Source organism: Ylistrum balloti, unplaced genomic scaffold, assembly GCF_031769215.1.
Source record: "Ylistrum balloti isolate Yb309-2 unplaced genomic scaffold, AGI_CSIRO_Ybal_v1 Utg370760, whole genome shotgun sequence".
Lineage (NCBI taxonomy): Eukaryota > Metazoa > Mollusca > Bivalvia > Pectinida > Pectinidae > Ylistrum > Ylistrum balloti.
Window position 1 is genome coordinate 91,944 of NW_026782446.1, and position 22,526 is coordinate 114,469.

General features: G+C 36.2%; 2 protein-coding genes across 2 annotated transcripts; one reads left to right on the plus strand and one right to left on the minus strand.

Moving 5' to 3' along the window:
• The first annotated feature begins 2,710 nt into the window (after nt 1–2,710).
• Nucleotides 2,711–17,700, plus strand: LOC132558141 (coadhesin-like). Its single transcript, XM_060222671.1, has 9 exons — nt 2,711–2,798; nt 10,619–10,753; nt 11,365–11,535; nt 11,985–12,152; nt 13,278–13,451; nt 14,564–14,740; nt 14,947–15,116; nt 15,496–15,636; nt 17,599–17,700. The coding sequence occupies exons 1-9, from the start codon at nt 2,711–2,713 to the stop codon at nt 17,698–17,700; spliced, it is 1,326 nt and encodes a 441-aa protein (XP_060078654.1).
• A 259-nt stretch (nt 17,701–17,959) lies between these two features.
• Nucleotides 17,960–19,695, minus strand: LOC132558142 (uncharacterized). Its single transcript, XM_060222672.1, has 2 exons — nt 19,584–19,695; nt 17,960–19,269 (listed from the first exon to the last, which is right to left on the minus strand). Exons 1-2 carry the CDS (start codon nt 19,693–19,695, stop codon nt 17,960–17,962), a joined length of 1,422 nt encoding a protein of 473 aa, XP_060078655.1.
• Nucleotides 19,696–22,526: the final 2,831 nt, after the last annotated feature.

Here is a 22,526-nt window from a genome sequence, read left to right on the forward strand (position 1 = left end):
ATACATGACTTTATTTCCAATACGAAGTATCTAATTGAATGCGGTATGGTAAACATCCTATATGTGCTTTCAGAAATTCCTATTTATCAATTAAACCCCCAAGTTGACTACTACTATAGCAATACTACACATACCTGATGTATTATTATGAATCATCATCTCTTACATTTTCCCTCTTATACTAGAATTAAATGCAATGTAAGCCTGGTCTGGGCAGCTAAGATGGCTATTTTCACTTAAGTAACTATATGAAGTAACTCCTTCTTATTTAAAAAAGCAATCTTCATATAATAAATAACACTTGTTGTAACCTTACTTACAAACTATGTATATCTGTTTGTTGAAATTGGGTTTTAAACCCAAACAGTTTGGCCAGTGTGTTGTGCATATGGACTACATGTGGCCTTATCTGCTGGGAGAAAAATCTAATTTCTACAAATATTTGAACTCATCAGGTCAAAATTAAGACTATGAAACTATCTCAAACGAGATCATCTTGATTAATGCTCAAACTCAATAGTCATAACATTGGGTTACTTCCTGATGTAATCCTGAACTAGTTTGTTTACAATAAGGAGTTACTTTCCCTTATGTCTTTCTGTAACAAAATTGTATATATATATATGTTTGTTTGTTTGTTTACCTCAGGTTGTCACCTGAAAGAGAGGACTTAAATAGGCAATGAGTGATGTCCAATTCCTTTTGACATTTGTCAAAAAAATTTAAATTAAAACTCAATAGTCATAACATTGGGTTACTTCCTGATGTAATCCTGAACTAGTTTGTTTACAATAAGGAGTTACTTTCCCTTATGTCTTTCTTTAACAAAATTGTATATATATATATGTTTGTTTGTTTGTTTGTTTACCTCAGATTGTCACCTGAAAGAGAGGACTTAAATAGACAATGAGTGATGTCCAATTCCTTTTGACATTTGTCAATAAAATTTGTTGAAATTGAAATTGAAAGCTGACCTCGGAAAGTGATATTAACGTACAAGTATTTCCACAAAATACCAAGTGCAACAGATAACAGATAATAACACATTTTCTTATTAGTTCAATAAGGATGTAGAATGGAATAATGGTTTTCCTTGTCGGTGATGTTAATGGCCTAACAAATCGACTACTAAGAAAAAATGATAGAACCCCCATAATTAAATGAATATCATAATGTTCATGATCGGTTGATTTCAAAATACTATCCAATACTTGTGTGTAATCGTCAAACTGCAATTAAGTGAATTTGATTATGATATTGATTTAAATCTCTAAGTGGCTAGATAATTAATCACTACTAATTAAGTTTGTTCACACCCACATACACATACACATATACACACATACATACTTCCACCCGCCCAAACACCACACACACACTCCCATCCGCTCACACACACCCACACTCGCACACTCCCACCCGCACACACCACACCACACACACACACACACATACCCTAACACACCACACACACACACACACGTCGAGAGACATACACACATACGACGAGAGAGAGACATATACACTCTAGCAAGCATATTTATAAGAGAAATAACGTCAATTCACTTTACTCCTAACGTAAGTAATCATGTCATGTTGGCACCAGTCAAATCCCATTTAGTGTAAGTATTTCTGCACACCAAATATAAACTGTGTGTATATTTTGGTATCAATTCTCCGTATAGAATATCTTCTTTAAGATCGATTAAAGGTGAGCCGACATTCAAAATGACGAATCATACAGATTATTCCATTCTGAGTTCAAAGCGTCCGATCAGTATACTCTGACTACACATCAATGATAAGATTCTTATTTTACTTATGACAGATGTGAAACATTGGAACGCTCACAGTTAAAAGGGAAAATTGATAATTTTAGACGATAAAGTGCACTGAGTCACGTCAAGGACAAAATTTACTTGGTGCACGCGCTGTGTCAGTACTATAATAATAAGGACCACAAGGTGATAGTTCAGTACTGATAAGAACAGAGTGAGCATACGTCCGTAATATAGAACGTATTGGCCTACCGAGGTAAGATCGTGTATTTACAGTTTACAGTTGAAACTTGTTAAGATGGTTTCACATAAGCATTGTATCTGTTACTTATTTGAAACGTTCCGTAATTATACAGATGAGCCTTAATTATTACTTCGTAAATAAAGTAGAACAAAATGTTAAAATCTATACTAGATGGGTATACTAGCCAAATAATTAAACCCTGTATAAGATTTTATACATCTAGCAATATAAGAACATAGTATATGTGTGTTTTCTGAACCATGGCATTATTCTATTGAAACAAAACGTTTTTACCAACTGCGATCTCGTAGTTTGGAGAAAAAAAGTTTTTAAGTAATTACCTTTAACATGACAGTATGTCACGGATTTCTGATGTATTATTATTAATCTCGCTTACTTTATTTAAATGAGGTTTGATTGTACACATATACTGAAGTGCAAAAGTAAGTATACATTGGAGTTTAGGACAAAATCGCTGTAAGTCAAACTAATACATATTATGTATCTTTTGAAACTTCATTTTATCAGTTAATCATACTATATGAAGCGTTAAGTTACGTTCGGTACACTGACGTCAGTTACTTGACAATGTGATGAGGGGTCATTAATGGAAACGTCCAATACAAAGTCTATTTATTATCGCGTGTGACCACCATTTGCGTTAATCACAGCATTGATTCTTCTCCTCATGGACCTGGTATGTCGTGGGATAGTGTTCCTAGGAATGATCCGCCATTCCTCGTGGAGTGCCTGCTCAAGTTCTGCCAAAGTTGTTGGTGAGTTTTGGCGTCGTAGTACACTATCGGACTTAAATCCTGGGATTTTGATCGTTAATAACATTAATGTTATTGGTTCTCAGGAAGTTTTCTGTTGCTCGCGCAGTGTGCAGGGTGGCATTGTCATGCATTAACGTCAAATTTGGGCCATGACGTCTGAAATATGTTAAAATCTATTGGTTCAGTACCTCAGCGCAGTACGTTGCTGCAGTAAGATTCCCCGGAATCGTGATCAGATCTGTTTTGTCATTATGTCGGAGTCCTCGCCACACCATAACACTTACCCTTCCCCAACGGTCGAACTGTTGTACAAAGTTATCGTGAAAACGTTCTCCACGACGTCGCCATACTCTACAGAGTCCATCGCTCATGCTGAGATAAAAATCTCGATTCGTCTGTGAAAACTACACGATTCCGGACCCATTGTGTTAAATTGACGTTGGCCAGCTCACTGAAGACGCTTTCGTCGATAATGTTGTGAAACAATCAAACCTTTATATGGCCGCCGAGCTTTTAAGGAAAGATTTCAGCCGTCTTCGAATTTTCCATGGACTGACACGATTCCGAAAACAACGTCGTGACGTCAAATAACGATCCCTGAGATGACAAGGCGGATATATCTGTACTCTCTAGCGGACGTTTTATGCGGTCGACCACTTCTTGAAAGAGCTTTTGTCGTTCCGTGAATCCTATACTTTCTCCACAATTTAATGATTGTCAGTCGTGTTACGTTGAACGTTCGAGCAACGTCATTTTATCTGATGTTGATTAGGAGCATTCCAACTTCCCTCTCTCTTTGTTCCTTTGTAAATCGTGGCATATCTGTATTTGTTAATCATCAATGGCGAATTGCCGGGTTACGTCTCTAGTACAGATGTAAGTGCAGGTAACACAATACACACGGATAGCGTGCACTGCACGTGCAAAGTTAGAAAAACAGCAACATTCGGTCAGACGTTTTTATGCATGGATGGTTTTTCGTTTGTTTTCATCTCAGAATATGATTTTGTGTCAGGAATATCATATAAATTATAAACTATACCGATCTTTATCTCAATTTTAAAAAGAAATATATTTTTCGCATGTATACTCAACAAAAAAAAAAAAGGTTCTGTATTAGCGAAAGAGCGTCACGAGGTTTTCTGCGACTAACTTGTATCTTCGCTTGAATTTCATAAACATTCAAGCTGACAACTGTTCCTTAGATCCTTAGGACTTAGAAATTATCGAATCTTGCTATCTATCAACTTTATCATTATGCCCTGTCACAAGTACAGAGAGAAAGGGCTGTAGGCATGATCCAGGCTGGGGAGTCTCGCCGTCGAGTTGCACGGCATTTTGGTTGAAGTGTTAAGACAATTTGCCCGTTGGTAAGTCGTTTAAACCAAACTGGGTCAACATCCGATCGTCCCCGAAGCGGTCGACCCAGTAAAACGACCGCCAGGGTTGACCGTCGTATACGATTGATACACTTCCGCAATCGATTAGTAACCGCAGTAGAGACTACAAGGACATTGTTTGGGCGTCGTGTGTCTCCCCAGTCCGCAACAGGTTGAGGGCCTACCAATTGAAAGCGCGGCGTCCCTACACAAGACCCAATTTGTTGCGACGTCACCGTAATAATCGGCGAAACTGGACCCGTGTTCACCGTCGTTGAGCCTTACGACAATGGAACAATGTTCTGTTTTTAGATGAGTCCAGGTTTTGTCTGCAATACGGTGATGGAAGGCGCAGAGTGTGGAGGCGACGAGGGGAGCGTTTTGCGAACTGCTGCGTCACAGAACGGGACCGCTTTGGCGGCGAAAGTGAAATGGTTTGTGGTGGTATTTGTGGGGGGAATCGTACCAGGCTTGTTGTGTTAAATGGCAATTTAACCGGCATTCGATATCGGGACGAAAGTTTAAGACCAGTGGTCCTGCCATTCTTAAGACGCCATGGCGTTGGTGCCATTTTTCAAAAGGATAACGCACCAGCGCACACCAGTCGCGTCAGCAAAAGTTTCTTGCAGCAGAATAACGTACAGGTGTTAGATTGGCCATCTAAATCACCTGATTTGTCACCGATTGAGCATGTCTGGCACGTTCTTGGGCGACGCGTGAGAGAACGTCAAAATCAGCCGTCAAACTTGCAGGAGATGGCCAAAGCCTTGATCGCTGAATGGAACTACATCTCTCCTTGAATTATCCGCCGGTTTACGAGTTCCATGCGACGACGCTGCAATGCTGTTTACTTCGCAAATGGTGGCCATACCCGTTACTAATGGTGTTACCTTTGAAATTGACCCCAACGTCCTTTACAGTCGAATAAAATCAACTGAACGCAAAGTTTTGTAATGAACCATGACTGCAGTTCTATCAGAATTGATCAATTACTTTATTCGTACATGATTGGTAAGGATTTATGAAGGGGTTAATTAATTAATCACAGAATAAAGTAGTGTTACCTTTCTTTTTTTGTTTAGTATATACTTCCTTTTGCACATCAGTATATTAATGTACGTTATACTTAAACTTACGATATTGCAGTAGAAGAATTTATATACGTATTTAATCTAATGAGTATCAAATACATATGTATATCTGAGAACAGTTTTGATTTGCAATTGTGTAACAGCAGTGTGGTCTTAGTATACTTATAAAGGCATCCACAGTCTTTTAAAAAATGTTTCTTTTTTTAATCTTTGTTTGTATTTGGTCCCAGCATACAGAAAAGAGAAGAAAATACTTTTTTGGGGAGCAAATATTCTTCACATGTCCGCGTTTCTAAAGCTTGCTCTTGTTATATGGTATGAAAAAGTTATAAGGTTTTTCGTAAATGAAAAGAGAAAATGAGTCATACTCATTTCTAAAGAATCATCTACAATGTATGTTATGGCATGATTTTTGAATAATTTGTGCAGTGACGTTCACTCAATTTAGATATGAAATAATTGATATGAGTTTCTTTCAGGTGATAAATCTAGCAGCTTTAATTGATATTCAGTACTCATACCAACAACAACAATGCTACTGTCGTGGACTTTGCTGCTGATATCAACGGTGACTATAGTTATAGGGAACCACCCTTGGCAGTGTGATCACTGTGTGACTCATTGCTGTCACCGTCATCATCATGATAGTCATGGTAAGATATCATAGTACGGTAATATCATTCCTGGACCAAACAGTGAACATGACACCGTCTTTGTAGAAAACAATTCATTTTTTGGTTTGTCATGATTTTATATAAACATATATGTGTTTGGTTTGTGAACATGACACCGTCTTTGTAGAAAACAATTCAAGATAATTCGTTATTATACAGTTCCTCCGTTTTATAACATATACATATATAATGTAAAAAAATTGACACGTGAAAGTTGTCAGTTATATGGCATTGCATTTTAAAGGAAGACAGAATTTACATATCTGAAATTTTGATTGCAATATTTCATTGTCAATCTATTCGATAGGGTTCGGAGGCCAACTGTGCAAATAATTACAAAAATACTTGTTTCAGACTGTTCTACCTGTAGAGACCACTGTTGTACAGCACACTCATCAGTTACAACCCCTGGTGAGTACTCTGAGCTACATGGACGTTTCAATTACACATAGTGATTTATCTTATATAAATCACAGCAAAGTATTTCACATAACAATACATATTCACAACACAGTATTTCACATAACAATACATATTCACAACACAGTATTTCACATAACAATACATATTCACAACACAGTATTTCACATAACAAAACATATTCACAACACAGTATTTTCACATAACAAGACACATTCACAACACAGTATATCACATAACAATACATATTCACAACACTGTATTTCACATAACAATACATATTCACAACACAGTATTTCACATAACAATACATATTCACAACGTAGTTTTTCACATAACAAGACACATTCACAACACAGTATATCACATAACAATACATATATAATACACTACAGCGCATTAGAATAAAATTTATAACACAACCAGTAGAAGATAAGAGTGTGACGTTTCGATGACTACACGGTCATCTTCATCCGACAAATGACCAATGTGGAGCGTGATAGTAATGACATGCGCAGTGTACGAAGTGGTAGGGAATCGGTCATTTTTGGCGGCTGTACAATTATCAATCCTATGTACACTGAGGTAGAAAATAGTGTGACGAGATGTTAAACAGATTGTAGACCAAATAACACTAGATTGTTACAATGACCTGTTTACATGTATTATATATTTTTTTATCTGTAATGGATATAATTTTCATTAACCATCATCTTTTGAACCCTTCTGTTATAAGTTTGTCAGTCAGTTGACGACTTATTGCACTTATATTATGATATTAGAAACAGACCCTTGACATTTAAATACCATAGGATGGAGATGTTGAATATTTCTATCAAGAAATGGAAAATTCATAATGGGGAGATTGAAATCATCACGTTTATCATCAGCTTGATAGAAAGCTGTCCTTGTTGGTTTCATTGTAGAAAAAATCGAGATAAATAGCTGATGTAGAAGAGGCTGTCTTATCTTTGATTTCCAGTTCTGATGGATATGCACGATAGACATAGTCAATAAATTTCTTGTTATTTAAAAGACAAGACGTCACCAATATATCTGAAGGGGAAATTAAACGACTTTGCAGGTTCTAATATGCTCTTCAATAAATTCAGTCTCGTAAGAAAACAAAAACAAGTCAGCCATTAGAGGGGTACAGTTGTATCCCATAGGTATGCGAAAGGTCTGTTGGAAGATCTTACTGGACGAAGATGTTGGCAACTTGAAACTTTATCATCTTACTTGTACGTAATTTGTATGAAATATGCTTCAGCATTTATACTGCCGTTCACTTTTCCTTGAGACGGAAGCCTTCGTGACAAGAGGACGAAGACGTTCCTTCAGTTTAGGATGGATATGGTGGTGTATAGGGTGGAAAAATAAAAATGAAATCTTCGTTAGAAGAGGTTTTTGAAGATTGGCGAAAATCTCTTTGGAGGCCTTCAAAGTTCACATACTATCAATTCCATTTCTTGAGTAAACAGTATCACAATAAGACTGTAACAGAGATTCGATATTACTTAGAATGGTGGTTAGTAGTTTCGACAAAGGCCTGGTTGAACACTTAGACGAGCCAGCTGTATGGATTCTTGTGAAGTTTAGAGATCTAGTATAAACGGGTGAGATCCGTATCATTATCATTCATAGGCAACATAAATTATTGTTATACCACATGTAACCATCTTTTTATTCCAGTTTTAAACCAATTTTTATGGAATAGTGGTTTGCGGTTAATGGGTAGATCTTCCTTTTCACATACATTTGCTTTTAGGATCTCTTGTTTCGAGAATTTGGAATTTTTGAGCTATGCATTGTTTGTACATATCTGCTAATCTAAATCTTTTGAGGTGATACATGTGCATAGAGATAAAAAAAATGAAGACAGTATTCGCAATTTTTAAGAATTTGTATATCAATTTAACTTTCTTAATTTTGTCAATCTCATCTAAATTCAGCTATCCAAGCTACCCTTTGCTCATGATTGGTAACAATAATTTTTACTTTTCCATAAAATTCTTACCTTTTATCATATATTTGATTTTCATATTCATGAGGATATTGTATAAACAACTTGAGAGCATGAGAATGACGTAGCTGTAAGATTTTTTCCCGTCAAGAGTGTGTTATTTCTTTTTTCCTTTGAATCAAGATATTTTGCATCATTGTTTTTTTTTTAGTTATCATATCTTTGATTTCTCAATACTGTAACCATAATATACCCCTAATGTTTTGTTGCCTTTTCCCCAAAGTCCTTTAAAACTTCACGGTCGTTGTTTCCATGCTCCTAATACATTATCCTTTTTGTTCCATGTTCCATTGGCTCCTGATGGGTTTTTCATATCAGGATAGGTACTGAACTTCAAACCTGTTTTTCTAATTAGCAAAAACGGATCAAGATTCGCCTGCAAACATATTTATCTATTCCTGACATTGTCAGTTGTTGGGTAACTCTGTATATATCGTTAGTGTTTCTAATATGTATCATTTTCTAATATGCTACAGCATCTGTCTGAATATTGTATAGAATCGGTGCGACAGAGTATTCCTGATTTACATACATAAATTTGTATTGCTTTTTAGCTGATAGCGTTCTGTCATAATCGCATAGTCACAGGTTAGTAAAGTAATATGGCGCAAACCTGCTCTCGTTTACCTCGATAAGACACTTCAATAAATTTACTATAAATAATTTGAATGACATTATCAGCCCCGGATTCGTTTCAACCTTACGAGATCAACTGTTTTTTTTTAAGTTCTTACGATATAGTATTTATCTTACTACCAACACAACCATCTTGACATTTTATGGATTTCTAAATGTTGTTGGCATCCCGTCTTTTTTCTATTTTAAAAGAAAAGAAAACAAACAAACAAAAATAACTAAAGATTTTTCACCCTGATCAAACTGTCAGGTATTCTTGGTATTATTGATACCTCATTCTAAAATACGAAAATTGCATACAATAACGGAACCAACAAGCAAATTAACGGACATCAAACAGATTTATATCGCACGACGAAATACCATATTTCTCAATGAGATCACTAAGACGCCCAGAAAACTTCCCTATAATTTTCATCAACGTGCATCTTTTGAAACCCTGTATTACGAGTTTGTCCGTCAGTTGACTTCTTACATAAAAATTTCGATAATGAGAAATACAAAATGAGAACTGCTTTCAAACGTTCATAAAGGTTTACATGGTGGGTGTTGTCGATGAAGCAGAAGATGATTGTTCTTCCAGAACACCTGGTCTTATTCACCATGCACTTTTTCTGAAGGCATCATGAAGATTCTTCTTTTGTTCTTATTTTGCCCTTGTTTGATTGTGATTGTGTCTGGATTATGTTTTGTTGGTATTTTCTGGTTGCTTTTGTTTTCCTTCATAGACCTCTTCACATTAACAACTGTCAATCAAACACACAGAAGTATTGACAACATCCGTGATAAACATTGAATAAAACATAACATAGAACAAAATTTATATCATAAATCACAACTCAAGCAGTTCCAAATCAGAACAGATGATACATTATTTAAAATACAGACACAAATGAAATGATCAGTAGGGACTTCTGTGATAACGTCCCAATGGTTTAGAATATATAAGATATAGAACAAAAGATAAAAAGGTTAAATGAACACACTGCACACGTTGTCTGCAACGTGTAACGGTAAATGGTTCCAAATAATGGTAAGATAAACTGTGTTGGAATTGTCTCGCTGTTTCAGACATCATGCAGTCTTAATATGAAATAAAAAACACAAAAAAGGCACAAGTTAACACTGATGAAAAATAGTAGAGATTAAATAAAATAAACCATATATCTGTTTCGTACTTCGTGGACTCGTGATTAATGCTAAGGGTTTGTATTTCGAAACCTAGGATGTTATTGAAGAAATTCAAACTTAACGAAAATAAATGTCAAACCCCGATTCGGAGGTGACTCATATTTAATATCATTTTTAATTAATGATAATTTAATAACCGTAAGTCTTAATTAATACCTTGCGCCGTACCACTATTAGAATGAAGTAAATAATGTAGTTTAACAGGCAATTCACATATGCAGAGGATTATTTTTAAGGTAACTACACATCAACTGTTTCGAAACATACATGTTGTTACTTCCCTTTTTGCCAGCACAATGTTTTTCGCGGAATACTGAATCCCTGTCAACCTTACATCATCAGAAAATGCTGATAGAATATGTCTTTGTTCTATTCTCATCCCTTAATAATTTGTATTGTGTTATAGTTTTTTCAACGTGGTCAAACTGTTCGGAGGAGTGTGGTGGAGGTAGGCAGTTTCGGCACTGCGTTCACAATTGTCCAGACGAGCACATGCCTGAGGAAGAGCAAGATTGTAACACACAACCATGTCCTACATCAAGTAACATTCCTGTTTAATATAACATCGCGATAGATATATAAAGAAGTTTCAGTCTCACGACCAATTAATCTAGTGATGCTTACACTTTGATTTTGCTTGTCAAACAGTTATTTGAACACTATATTTTGACGAAATAAGAACCGTATTGAACACTCAATCTGCACACCAACCGCAATATTCTTTATGTTGTAGGTAAGATTTTTCAATGGTCAACATGGAGTGACTGGTCAAGTTGCAGTGTAACAAATCAGCCATGCGGAAATGGCCTCAAGACACGAAAACGGCATTGTATCAAAACTTCCCATGGCCACACCGAAGTAGTCGGAGATAGTCATTGTCATTCTCATGAGAACGCTGGATGTGTCGACCAAGTCGAGTGTTCAGTCCATTGCTCACGTGAGCCAGCTTCTATTTCAGTAAAAAATTTTCTACGAAATATTCAATTTTGATGTTCTGATGGTCACAGTATGACATAAGCATTATATATATATATAAATCAATTTGATGGGGAATAAAAACTGCATGATGTTGCCCAAAAATGGATTTCATGTTAAGATATTTTAATTGAACAGTAAAAAATAAGAACAAGATTAAAAGAATTATGATTTTAGCTGTGGATGGTTCTTGGAGTGAATGGGGGAGTTGGGGTCAATGTTCGGCTACCTGTGGACCTGGACATCATACCCGAACCCGTGTCTGTAACAACCCTAAACCACAACATGGAGGCCAACAATGCAGTGGACATCATGAAAACACAGGATCTTGTAATTACAAGTGTCCAAGTGAGTTTTATGGTGCGACTTATGTTATATATTCAGGAAATCAGTGATCGTAACATTGTACCATTAATATGCCTATTGTCCTTATATTCTACCAGGCAAATTTTCATACAGATCCAAATGATGCATATTCCTTATGGAACTCATTGTGAATGTATTATAGACAGAAACAAACGAGTGCATCACCAAGAAAATTCCATCAGGATTCCTTATATAAGAAAAAGAGGTATAAAACATTTTTCTAGTATTGTACTCCCTCCTGGAATATTTGGTCTCGTTCTACATGTGCTTTCTTTTCAGGAGTCTCCATATAAAGCTTTCTTTTGTTCAGATTCACTGAATTTGAGTTTGGATTATGGTTATGTTCCCATGTGTGTATTGTCTTGTTTCATATATCATTTATACAACCGTATCCAGAACCATTTGAGGATATTTAGTCTTGGTTCTCACAGTTGATGGAGGATGGAGTGAATGGTCTAATTGGTCTTCGTGTTCAGCTTCCTGTGGCACAGGAAGACATTCCCGGCATCGATTCTGTAACAATCCTGTACCAAAAAATGGCGGTCGCACCTGTCATGGTCACGCGTCAAACAAATCCTCATGTACCACTTCGTGTCCACGTGAGTGTAGTATGATTACTTAAAGTTGGGATGTCAGCATGTCAAAACTTTCGAATAGCAGCATACTTAACGGAAATACGTCATTGAATTAATCCAAATAATGGATTAGGTTTTTAGCTCCTGCTCTCTCCGTCAGTCAGACCATTACCAAGTGGCATTTTCCTTTAACGACCGGTAGCCCAAGTTAGGAGTAACAAGTCTTCATTGACGAAACGACACAGGGTAGATATATTTCGCCAGGGTTTATTGCTTTCGTTCGTCATAAATGACTGTTGAGAAAGTGCATTATCAGTATAAGTAGCATAATTTCTTACGTGAGTTTTATACATGATTGTCCATATACCATACTGTAACAATATCCTGGTGCTTGGTAGCCCAATAGAATTGGCGCTGATGTCGGAGGCATAAACTCTGTCAATGAAGAGGTAGACAATCACAAAAACAACACGGTCATGATAATCAATTAGGGACTGTTCCTTTTTATTTTATATAATTTCAACGCAATGTACACTACATGAAGGTTACACTACGAGTGATTCTTGTATATTGTATTTCTTAAACCTAAGTTAGTAATTGTTTTCAAAAATAACAAAAAAAAACTAGTCTTAGTTTGTGTTATATGTATGGTAATATTATACGTTAACTAGGCGTCTTACACACAACCACATTGAATTGCTAAGGGCAGTGAACAACCATCGCACATGTACACAAATCAACGGTAGTTACAAGACCACACACTCTTATGCATGCACAATCGGCATAGGCAAAATGACGCAAGCTTTATTGTCACATCTTTATCTAGACTCTTCGCAATGTAAGAGCAAATATTGTCCTTTGAATGAAATTGATATTACAGAATTGTAGCAAGGAGTAAAAATGACATCATTTTTGATAAAATTGTGTTTTAGATTTTAGAGGTTCGCAACTGATTTAATTTTTTTCCTATGGTGACTATATTTTATTTGACCATGAAGCCTTGAAGTATAACAGTGTAATGTTTTAGAAGGCTATAAAGTGTAATGGGGGGTGTGAATGTTGCAGTTTGTTTAAATTTCCTGTACCCGCGTATGAAAAAACCGCCTTAGCTGTAGTCCATATGTATCTATAAATGTCTTTTAACTGAAGCTGTCGTGAATGGAGCATGGGGTCAATGGTCGAGTTGGTCTCCATGTTCGGTAACTTGTGGAACAGGACATCGAACTCGAACCCACGTCTGTGACAATCCTAAACCACAAAATGGAGGTCATCAGTGCCATGGACACAATTTGGATAGACAATCGTGTACTAACCATTGTGAAAGTACGTTTAACCCAGATTTCATATTAGCAGATGGATATTGATAAATATGCATATAATATACATCCGTTATGTAGGACTTGTTACGCCTGCATTCTCGGTAAATTATTGCTATTTAAATTTGTCCTAAAAATCTGGATTAAGCCATGCGTGGGACTCTTTACAAACCATGCTTCACTGAAAACCTTATCGTAAAATTGTACCAAAAAAATGACAACACTAAAATCTCTGATGTAATGACTGGCTGAGCTGTCGGTCCTTCCTGACGGTTATAAATATCCTCAACCCAAACATCCTAAAATGTTTTTTTCGTCAGAAGCAAAATGGGAAGGGATCTGAAAATATAAAATCCTAGTCACTTTTTCAGGAATTTCCGTATAAATCTTCTTTTTGTTTATATTTTGCCCTTGTTTTATTTGAGGCTTAATTATGATTAATGTTGACAGGATGGTATTTTCTAGATATATCATGAAAAAATTATTTTCAAAAATTGAAAGAAAGTTCTCTAGACTTATCAGTATGTGATGACCCAAACTGAAAACAGCATGTATTTCAGTGGTTGTTTTCATTCCAAGGCTTTATATTAGACATCAGCTGACTACATTAACCAAGATGTACATGGTGATGTCGAAATGAAGCTTACTGGATAGCCATGTCTTATTCTCATTTGTTTATGAGTCTCCGTGCTGGAATTGAGAGCCTGTTGACATGTCGGCATTTTCTTTGTCATTTTTCTGACGGATGGAATTCAGGTGGGGTGGGGGTTGGGGGGACTTCGTGAGCGGGAGTGGCCCGGTTGTGCAATGGAAACGCACTCGCCTTTCACCAAAGCGTCCGGGATAATGATTCGAAACCGGATTACGGACATGATAAAGTATGATGGTCACCTACCCGACCACGTTGGTTTTCCCTGGGTATTCCGATTACCTCCCACAGTAAGACCCTTGTGACAACCCTATATCACACTGTCTGCCACGTCTTTGAGGAACATGTTTCATATGGACCGTAAACAAATTCAGTTCGTTTTTTACTGTATGTCATTACCTTATCAAGTTTTACTTGTTATAACACTTGCTAAAAAACATACGAAATGTCTACAATTATGTATCAAACAGCCGTAGACGGGGCGTGGGGCGAGTGGACGGCCTGGTCTTCGTGTTTTGGTACATGTGGTAAAGGTCTTCAGACCCGAGGTCATGTCTGTGATAGTCCAGCACCACAGCATGGAGGTGAAATATGCCATGGAAATCATATGGAGACCAGGACTTGCATTCACGATATAGACTGTACAAGTAAGTCTAGCAATGGTGCTTTCTTAAGTAGTGATTCAGTATCACGGAACCTATTAAGTTATATCAAATGATGTAAAGTCTTTACGAGGTTACTTAAACCAACACTTTACGAACTAACCAAACCATAACGGAAAAAAATCATAAGATTCTACTGTCATATTTAAACATCAGTATCCCTGTTTAATAATCTTTGATGTTTTACGCAGATTCAACAGTGCATCAATGCGACAAGCTGTCTGTTCTGCACGCGCTGGCGGAAATTGACACTACTTCGAAGGTTATGTGTTTAGATAATTGGACGACAGAGACCGAAGGATTCCTGATGGAAAACTGTAATGCTCCGCACGATACAACAAACTGGCATACAGGAACTCAGGTACATGTTGCAAAGTATACTTGTTAAATGCTGTTTCAAAATTTGTATTCCAAAACTAATTTAAGTTGTGTAAAAAGTTCGCATACGGATTACGGAAGATTCTGGAGATAAGAAACTAACTTTGCAATTTGTTGAAATCATTCGTAACCGTAAAAACATAATTTCTTCACTGAATAATTGGATAAATTGCATTTTCTTAAGTATTACAAATATCTAAAAGCAGTTTAGATATCTATATTGTTAAGGAATCAAATCACTCTAAGAAATATTGATAAACAAGTAAGCAATATTTGAAGCAAAATAGATAAAAAAATCAAACATATAAGCAAAACAAAAAAAAAATTAATAAACAAATATATAAAGACATGACTATCTATAGGTATTAAAAGCCTGCCAGAACATGTCAAGTCACGCTTACCTACCCGTCGGTACCTTTGAAGAGTTTCATTATGGACACCATAATGTTTCTGGATTCTCCGGGATATTTGTTGGATGTAACGATCAACACACAGGGTTCAAGGTGAGAGGTATATTTGTAATTAAGGTTTTAAAATGGCCTGGAGGCCAACAGTTTGGAAATTCAAATTTTGTAGTTGTGAAAACTTTAGAATATTACATTTAAGTACAAATTATTTCAAAGTAATGTTGCAGCGCTCTTTCCACTATAGGTGTCTAAATGATTGGAATAGGAATTATTCATTTGATAACAAACAGGTAAAATGATAACTAATGATTTGAGTTGACCAGTTTAGATATGCAAAGTAACCACAGAAATAAAAAGAATGATGCTTTATTTAACAATGTTATAAGATTTAGATATTAATTTTTTTACGATAATGCAGATATGTAAACGGAATTTTTTATTTAATTAAAATGATTTATTTATTTGTTATTTGTCAGATATCCAAAGTTCACGAAACAACCTGATACATTTATGTTTTGCTCTAAAATCAAGGAAGGTTGTTTTAGTCAGGAATCACGTATTAGAAATATGTAACTTGTGGCGAGAGTTTATTCAAAAAATTTGTTTAAATCAAACTAGACTTGCAGTGTTATAATCGAGAAATTAACAAAACGCTCAAATTGTTATTAACGGTATCACGCCATCATATCTACCCTGTCACAAACTGCAGTCCTCAAGTAAAAAAAAACATTATATTTAACGCCCTAATGAAGATTATAAGTACAATAACATATAAAAGTATGAAAACAAGATGTTACGCTTGATTTCTTTTCTCGTTGAATTCTGTTATACTCTCAGTCAAACTTGACAATCGATCATCCGTAACGGGTATTTTTCCTGAGTTTGAACAAAAAAAAAAAAAAATAATTAATTAATGAATTAACGATAAAAATATATTGGAAGTTTTGAGACAAAACGAACATTTACAAATACTAGAAATAAAACAAATTCTGAGAAAGGCTTCAGTACTTGAAAAACGCTTGCAGAGCGACACGATGTGACAAAACCAGATACAACACTAGGTCACCACGCATGCACGTTAATGTTGCACTACACCAAGTAATCAAATAGAAATAGAATCGTCACTTCAACGAAAACTAAGATTTTATTTTTCGGCTTGTCCAAAAACAATTATCCTCCTCTTATCGTACCGTTAAACGTGGATTGTATAGGCTTGTATAGATTGCATTACGCAGTTACCGTTACTTCCTATCGGTCACGTGACCTAGAAATTTAACAGCATTGACACTGCTCAGAAATGTTCACTAGCGCAACATTTTCCCGTATATCACAGAACTTGATTATCATTTGCATTACATAAAATGATGAATAGTCATATGTGTTATGGTTATGATATGGCTAGGCGGATGATCATGCTATAAGACAGTACGAGTTGTCTCCCTTCATAGTGAGTTTTCCGAATTTTATTGTTTCCGGATTATTTCTGTGACCGGTTTTGTAACTGTTTTTAACGAGAGAATAAAATGGATGAACAGAGCTGGAACGTGTTATCCTCGATCAGCCAAGTCTGAGTATAATTCCCCAAACCAACACCGTTGCCACGCTACATATGTTTGAGCAGTTGTAACTCGCTGTAGATAAGTTATATTTCATATCATAATCAGACATATTTCCAGTAAGGGCACATCTTTCACACAATAAACACATAACCTAATAACTAAAAAATTATAACAGCTCTCACATATCACTGTTCATTATTTTGAACGCACGACTAAGTCAAGTATGCACCGGCACAATTTTCAGAGTAGTATTAATACGACTTACAAATTTCGGAACGTTTCACTGTTTTTGGTGTAATCCATAGCAAAAATAACCTTTGGACACGTGGCGACACATGTTTACTTCCACAATCTAATGATGGCCAAAAACCATAACAGATACAAATATAGTTCCAACTATAAAAAGACAGTGAGAATTAGAAAATGAAAAAGTTCAAAGACGATTACTATATGAAATGTCCGTTACAACTGAACGCTTTGCTTGTGTTTTAACATATCATATTTGTTTCTGTGTTTACCACTTCCGCCCTCCTACAACCATACCTCTACTGGAATAATACCAAACGACCCGTCTGTGTACCACTTTATCAAATGGTTCTAAACATAACCAATTTATGATAAAAGTCGGTACCTGGATTACATAGGTTTAGCAGTCTTAGGATTTCTATCACTGTCTCGTCTTTAGCAGTCGGTACCTTATTACATAGGATTTCTATCACTGTCTCGTCTTTAGCAGCTATGACGGTACCTGATTACATAGGATTTCTATCATTGTCTCGTCTTTAGCAGTCGGTACCTTATTACATAGGATTTCTATCACTGTCTCGTCTTTAGCAGTCGGTACCTTATTACATAGAATTTTACATAGGTACCTTATTCATAGGATTTATCACTGTCTCGTCTTTAGCAGTCGGTACCTTATTACATAGGATTTCTATCACTGTCTCGTCTTTAGCAGTCGGTACCTTATTACATAGGATTTCTATCACTGTCTCGTCTTTAGCAGTCGGTACCTTATTACATAGGATTTCTATCACTGTCTCGTCTTTAGCAGTCGGTACCTTATTACATAGAATTTCTATCACTGTCTCGTCTTTAGCAGTCGGTACCTTATTACATAGGATTTCTATCACTGTCTCGTCTTTAGCAGTCGGTACCTTATTACATAGGATTTCTATCATTGTCTCGTCTTTAGCAGTCGGTACCTGATTACATAGGATTTCTATCACTGTCTCGTCTTTAGCAGTCGGTACCTTATTACATAGGATTTCTATCACTGTCTCGTCTTTAGCAGTCGGTACCTTATTACATAGGATTTCTATCACTGTCTCGTCTTTAGCAGTCGGTACCTTATTACATAGGATTTCTATCACTGTCTCGTCTTTAGCAGTCGGTACCTTATTACATAGGATTTCTATCACTGTCTCGTCTTTAGCAGTCGGTACCTGATTACATAGGATTTCTATCACTGTCTCGTCTTTAGCAGTCGGTACCTTATTACATAGGATTTCTATCACTGTCTCGTCTTTAGCAGTCGGTACCTTATTACATAGGATTTCTATCACTGTCTCGTCTTTAGCAGTCGGTACCTTATTACATAGGATTTCTATCACTGTCTCGTCTTTAGCAGTCGGTACCTTATTACATAGGATTTCTATCACTGTCTCGTCTTTAGCAGTCGGTACCTTATTACATAGGATTTCTATCACTGTCTCGTCTTTAGCAGTCGGTACCTTATTACATAGGATTTCTATCACTGTCTCGTCTTTAGCAGTCGGTACCTTATTACATAGGATTTCTATCACTGTCTCGTCTTTAGCAGTCGGTACCTTATTACATAGGATTTCTATCACTGTCTCGTCTTTAGCAGTCGGTACCTTATTACATAGGATTTCTATCACTGTCTCGTCTTTAGCAGTCGGTACCTTATTACATAGGATTTCTATCACTGTCTCGTCTTTAGCAGTCGGTACCTTATTACATAGGATTTCTATCACTGTCTCGTCTTTAGCAGTCGGTACCTTATTACATAGGATTTCTATCACTGTCTCGTCTTTAGCAGTCGGTACCTTATTACATAGGATTTCTATCACTGTCTCGTCTTTAGCAGTCGGTACCTTATTACATAGGATTTCTATCACTGTCTCGTCTTTAGCAGCTATGACGGTACCTGATTACATAGAATTTCTATCACTGTCTCGTCTTTAGCAGTCGGTACCTTATTACATAGGATTTCTATCACTGTCTCGTCTTTAGCAGTCGGTACCTTATTACATAGGATTTCTATCACTGTCTCGTCTTTAGCAGTCGGTACCTTATTACATAGGATTTCTATCATTGTCTCGTCTTTAGCAGCTATGACGGTACCTTATTACATAGGATTTCTATCACTGTCTCGTCTTTAGCAGTCGGTACCTATCATTAGCATAGGTATTTACTATCATCTGTCTCGTCTTTAGCAGACGGTACCGGTACCCTTATTACATAGGATTTCTATCACTGTCTCGTCTTTAGCAGTCGGTACCTTATTACATAGGATTTCTATCACTGTCTCGTCTTTAGCAGTCGGTACCTGATTACACAGGATTTCTATCATTGTCTCGTCTTTAGCAGTCGGTACCTTATTACATAGAATTTCTATCACTGTCTCGTCTTTAGCAGCTATGACGGTACCTGATTACATAGGATTTCTATCACTGTCTCGTCTTTAGCAGTCGGTACCTTATTACATAGAATTTCTATCACTGTCTCGTCTTTAGCAGTCGGTACCTTATTACATAGGATTTCTATCACTGTCTCGTCTTTAGCAGTCGGTACCTTATTACATAGGATTTCTATCACTGTCTCGTCTTTAGATTTCTATCACTGTCTCGTCTTTAGCGGTACTGTCTCGTATTACATTACATAGGATTTCTATCACTGTCTCGTCTTTAGCAGTCTGATTTATTTCTATCACTGTCTCGTCTTTAGCAGTCGGTACCTTATTACATAGGATTTCTATCATTGTCTGTCTCGTCTTTAGCAGCACTGTATCGTCGGTACCTTATTACATAGGATTTCTATCACTGTCTCGTCTTTAGCAGCTATGACGGTACCTGATTACATAGGATTTCTATCACTGTCTCGTCTTTAGCAGTCGGTACCTTATTACATAGGATTTCTATCATTGTCTCGTCTTTAGCAGCTATGACGGTACCTGATTACATAGGATTTCTATCATTGTCTCGTCTTTAGCAGTCGGTACCTTATTACATAGGATTTCTATCACTGTCTCGTCTTTAGCAGCTATGACGGTACCTGATTACATAGAATTTCTATCATTGTCTCGTCTTTAGCAGCTATGACGGTACCTGATTACATAGAATTTCTATCACTGTCTCGTCTTTAGCAGTCGGTACCTTATTACATAGGATTTCTATCACTGTCTCGTCTTTAGACCCTGGAATTACGATTTTTGAATTTTGTATATCAGTTAAAGTCTACGTCACTTCCATGCGGGTTACTTAATGTAACAGCAATAGTTGGATTACTATTACTCAACATGTCTGGAACTCTTTTGTGTCTAAATTTACGACAACGACCTAGAAACAACAGGTTGTTTTCAGTTACAGTAACCTTCTAAAATTAGTTACGAAAAGGGAAAAGATATACACTAAGGCACCTAGTAATATGTTATCAATTTGCTTTCACCGTAACTTATCAATACATTGACATTTTAACTCCGTAACTGATTATGACATTGTTATGTTAAAGCAGTAACTAGTTACGACATTGATGTTTTAACTCCGTAACTAGTTACGACATTGATGTGTTAACTCCGTAACTAGTTATGACATTGATATGTTAACTCCGTAACTAATTACGACACTGATGTGTTAACTCCGTAACTAATTACGACACTGATATGTTAACGCCATAACTTATTACGACACTGATATGTTAACTCCGTAACTTATTACGACACTGATATGTTAACGCCATAACTTATTACGACACTGATATGTTAACGCCATAACTTATTACGACACTGATATGTTAACGCCATAACTAATTACGACACTGATATGTTAACGCCATAACTTATTACGACACTGATATGTTAACGCCATAACTTATTACGACACTGATATGTTAACGCCATAACTTATTACGACACTGATATGTTAACGCCATAACTTATTACGACACTGATATGTTAACGCCATAACTTATTACGACACTGATATGTTAACGCCATAACTTATTACGACACTGATATGTTAACGCCATAACTTATTACGACACTGATATGTTAACGCCATAACTTATTACGACACTGATATGTTAACGCCATAACTTATTACGACACTGATATGTTAACGCCATAACTTATTAACGACACTGATATGTTAACGCCATAACTTATTACGACACTGATATGTTAACGCCATAACTTATTACGACACTGATATGTTAACGCCATAACTTATTACGACACTGATATGTTAACGCCATAACTTATTACGACACTGATATGTTAACGCCATAACTTATTACGACACTGATATGTTAACGCCATAACTTATTACGACACTGATATGTTAACGCCATAACTTATTACGACACTGATATGTTAACGCAATAACTTATTACGACACTGATATGTTAACGCCATAACTTATTACGACACTGATATGTTAACGCCATAACTTATTACGACACTGATATGTTAACGCCATAACTTATTACGACACTGATATGTTAACGCCATAACTTATTACGACACTGATGTGTTAACGCCATAACTTATTACGACACTGATATGTTAACGCCATAACTTATTTTTACACTGATATGTTAACGCCATAACTTATTACGACACTGATATGTTAACGCCATAACTTATTACGACACTGATATGTTAACGCCATAACTTATTACGACACTGATATGTTAACGCCATAACTTATTACGACACTGATATGTTAACGCCATAACTTATTACGACACTGATATGTTAACGCCATAACTTATTACGACACTGATATGTTAACGCAATAACTTATTACGACACTGATATGTTAACGCCATAACTTATTACGACACTGATATGTTAACGCCATAACTTATTACGACACTGATGTGTTAACTCCGTAACTAATTACGACACTGATATGTTAACGCCATAACTTATTACGACACTGATATGTTAACGCCATAACTTATTACGACACTGATGTGTTAACTCCGTAACTAATTACGACACTGATATGTTAACGCCATAACTTATTACGACACTGATATGTTAACGCCATAACTTATTACGACACTGATGTGTTAACTCCGTAACTAATTACGACACTGATGTGTTAACTCCGTAACTAATTACGACACTGATGTGTTAACTCCGTAACTAATTACGACACTGATGTGTTAACTCCGTAACTA

Excerpts from the sequence above, each read along its gene's own strand:
- LOC132558142 (XM_060222672.1), bottom strand. The coding sequence starts at position 19,695 with ATGATAGAAATCCTGTGTAATCAGGTACCGACTGCTAAAGACGAGACA. Across the intron at positions 19,270-19,583 it reads GACAGTGATAGAAATCCTAT|GTACCGTCATAGCTGCTAAA; the intron begins GTAATAAGGGTA and ends CTATGTAATCAG.
- LOC132558141 (XM_060222671.1), top strand. The coding sequence starts at position 2,711 with ATGGACCTGGTATGTCGTGGGATAGTGTTCCTAGGAATGATCCGCCAT. Across the intron at positions 2,799-10,618 it reads AAGTTCTGCCAAAGTTGTTG|TTTTTTCAACGTGGTCAAAC; the intron begins GTGAGTTTTGGC and ends ATTGTGTTATAG. Across the intron at positions 10,754-11,364 it reads ACAACCATGTCCTACATCAA|CTGTGGATGGTTCTTGGAGT; the intron begins GTAACATTCCTG and ends TTATGATTTTAG.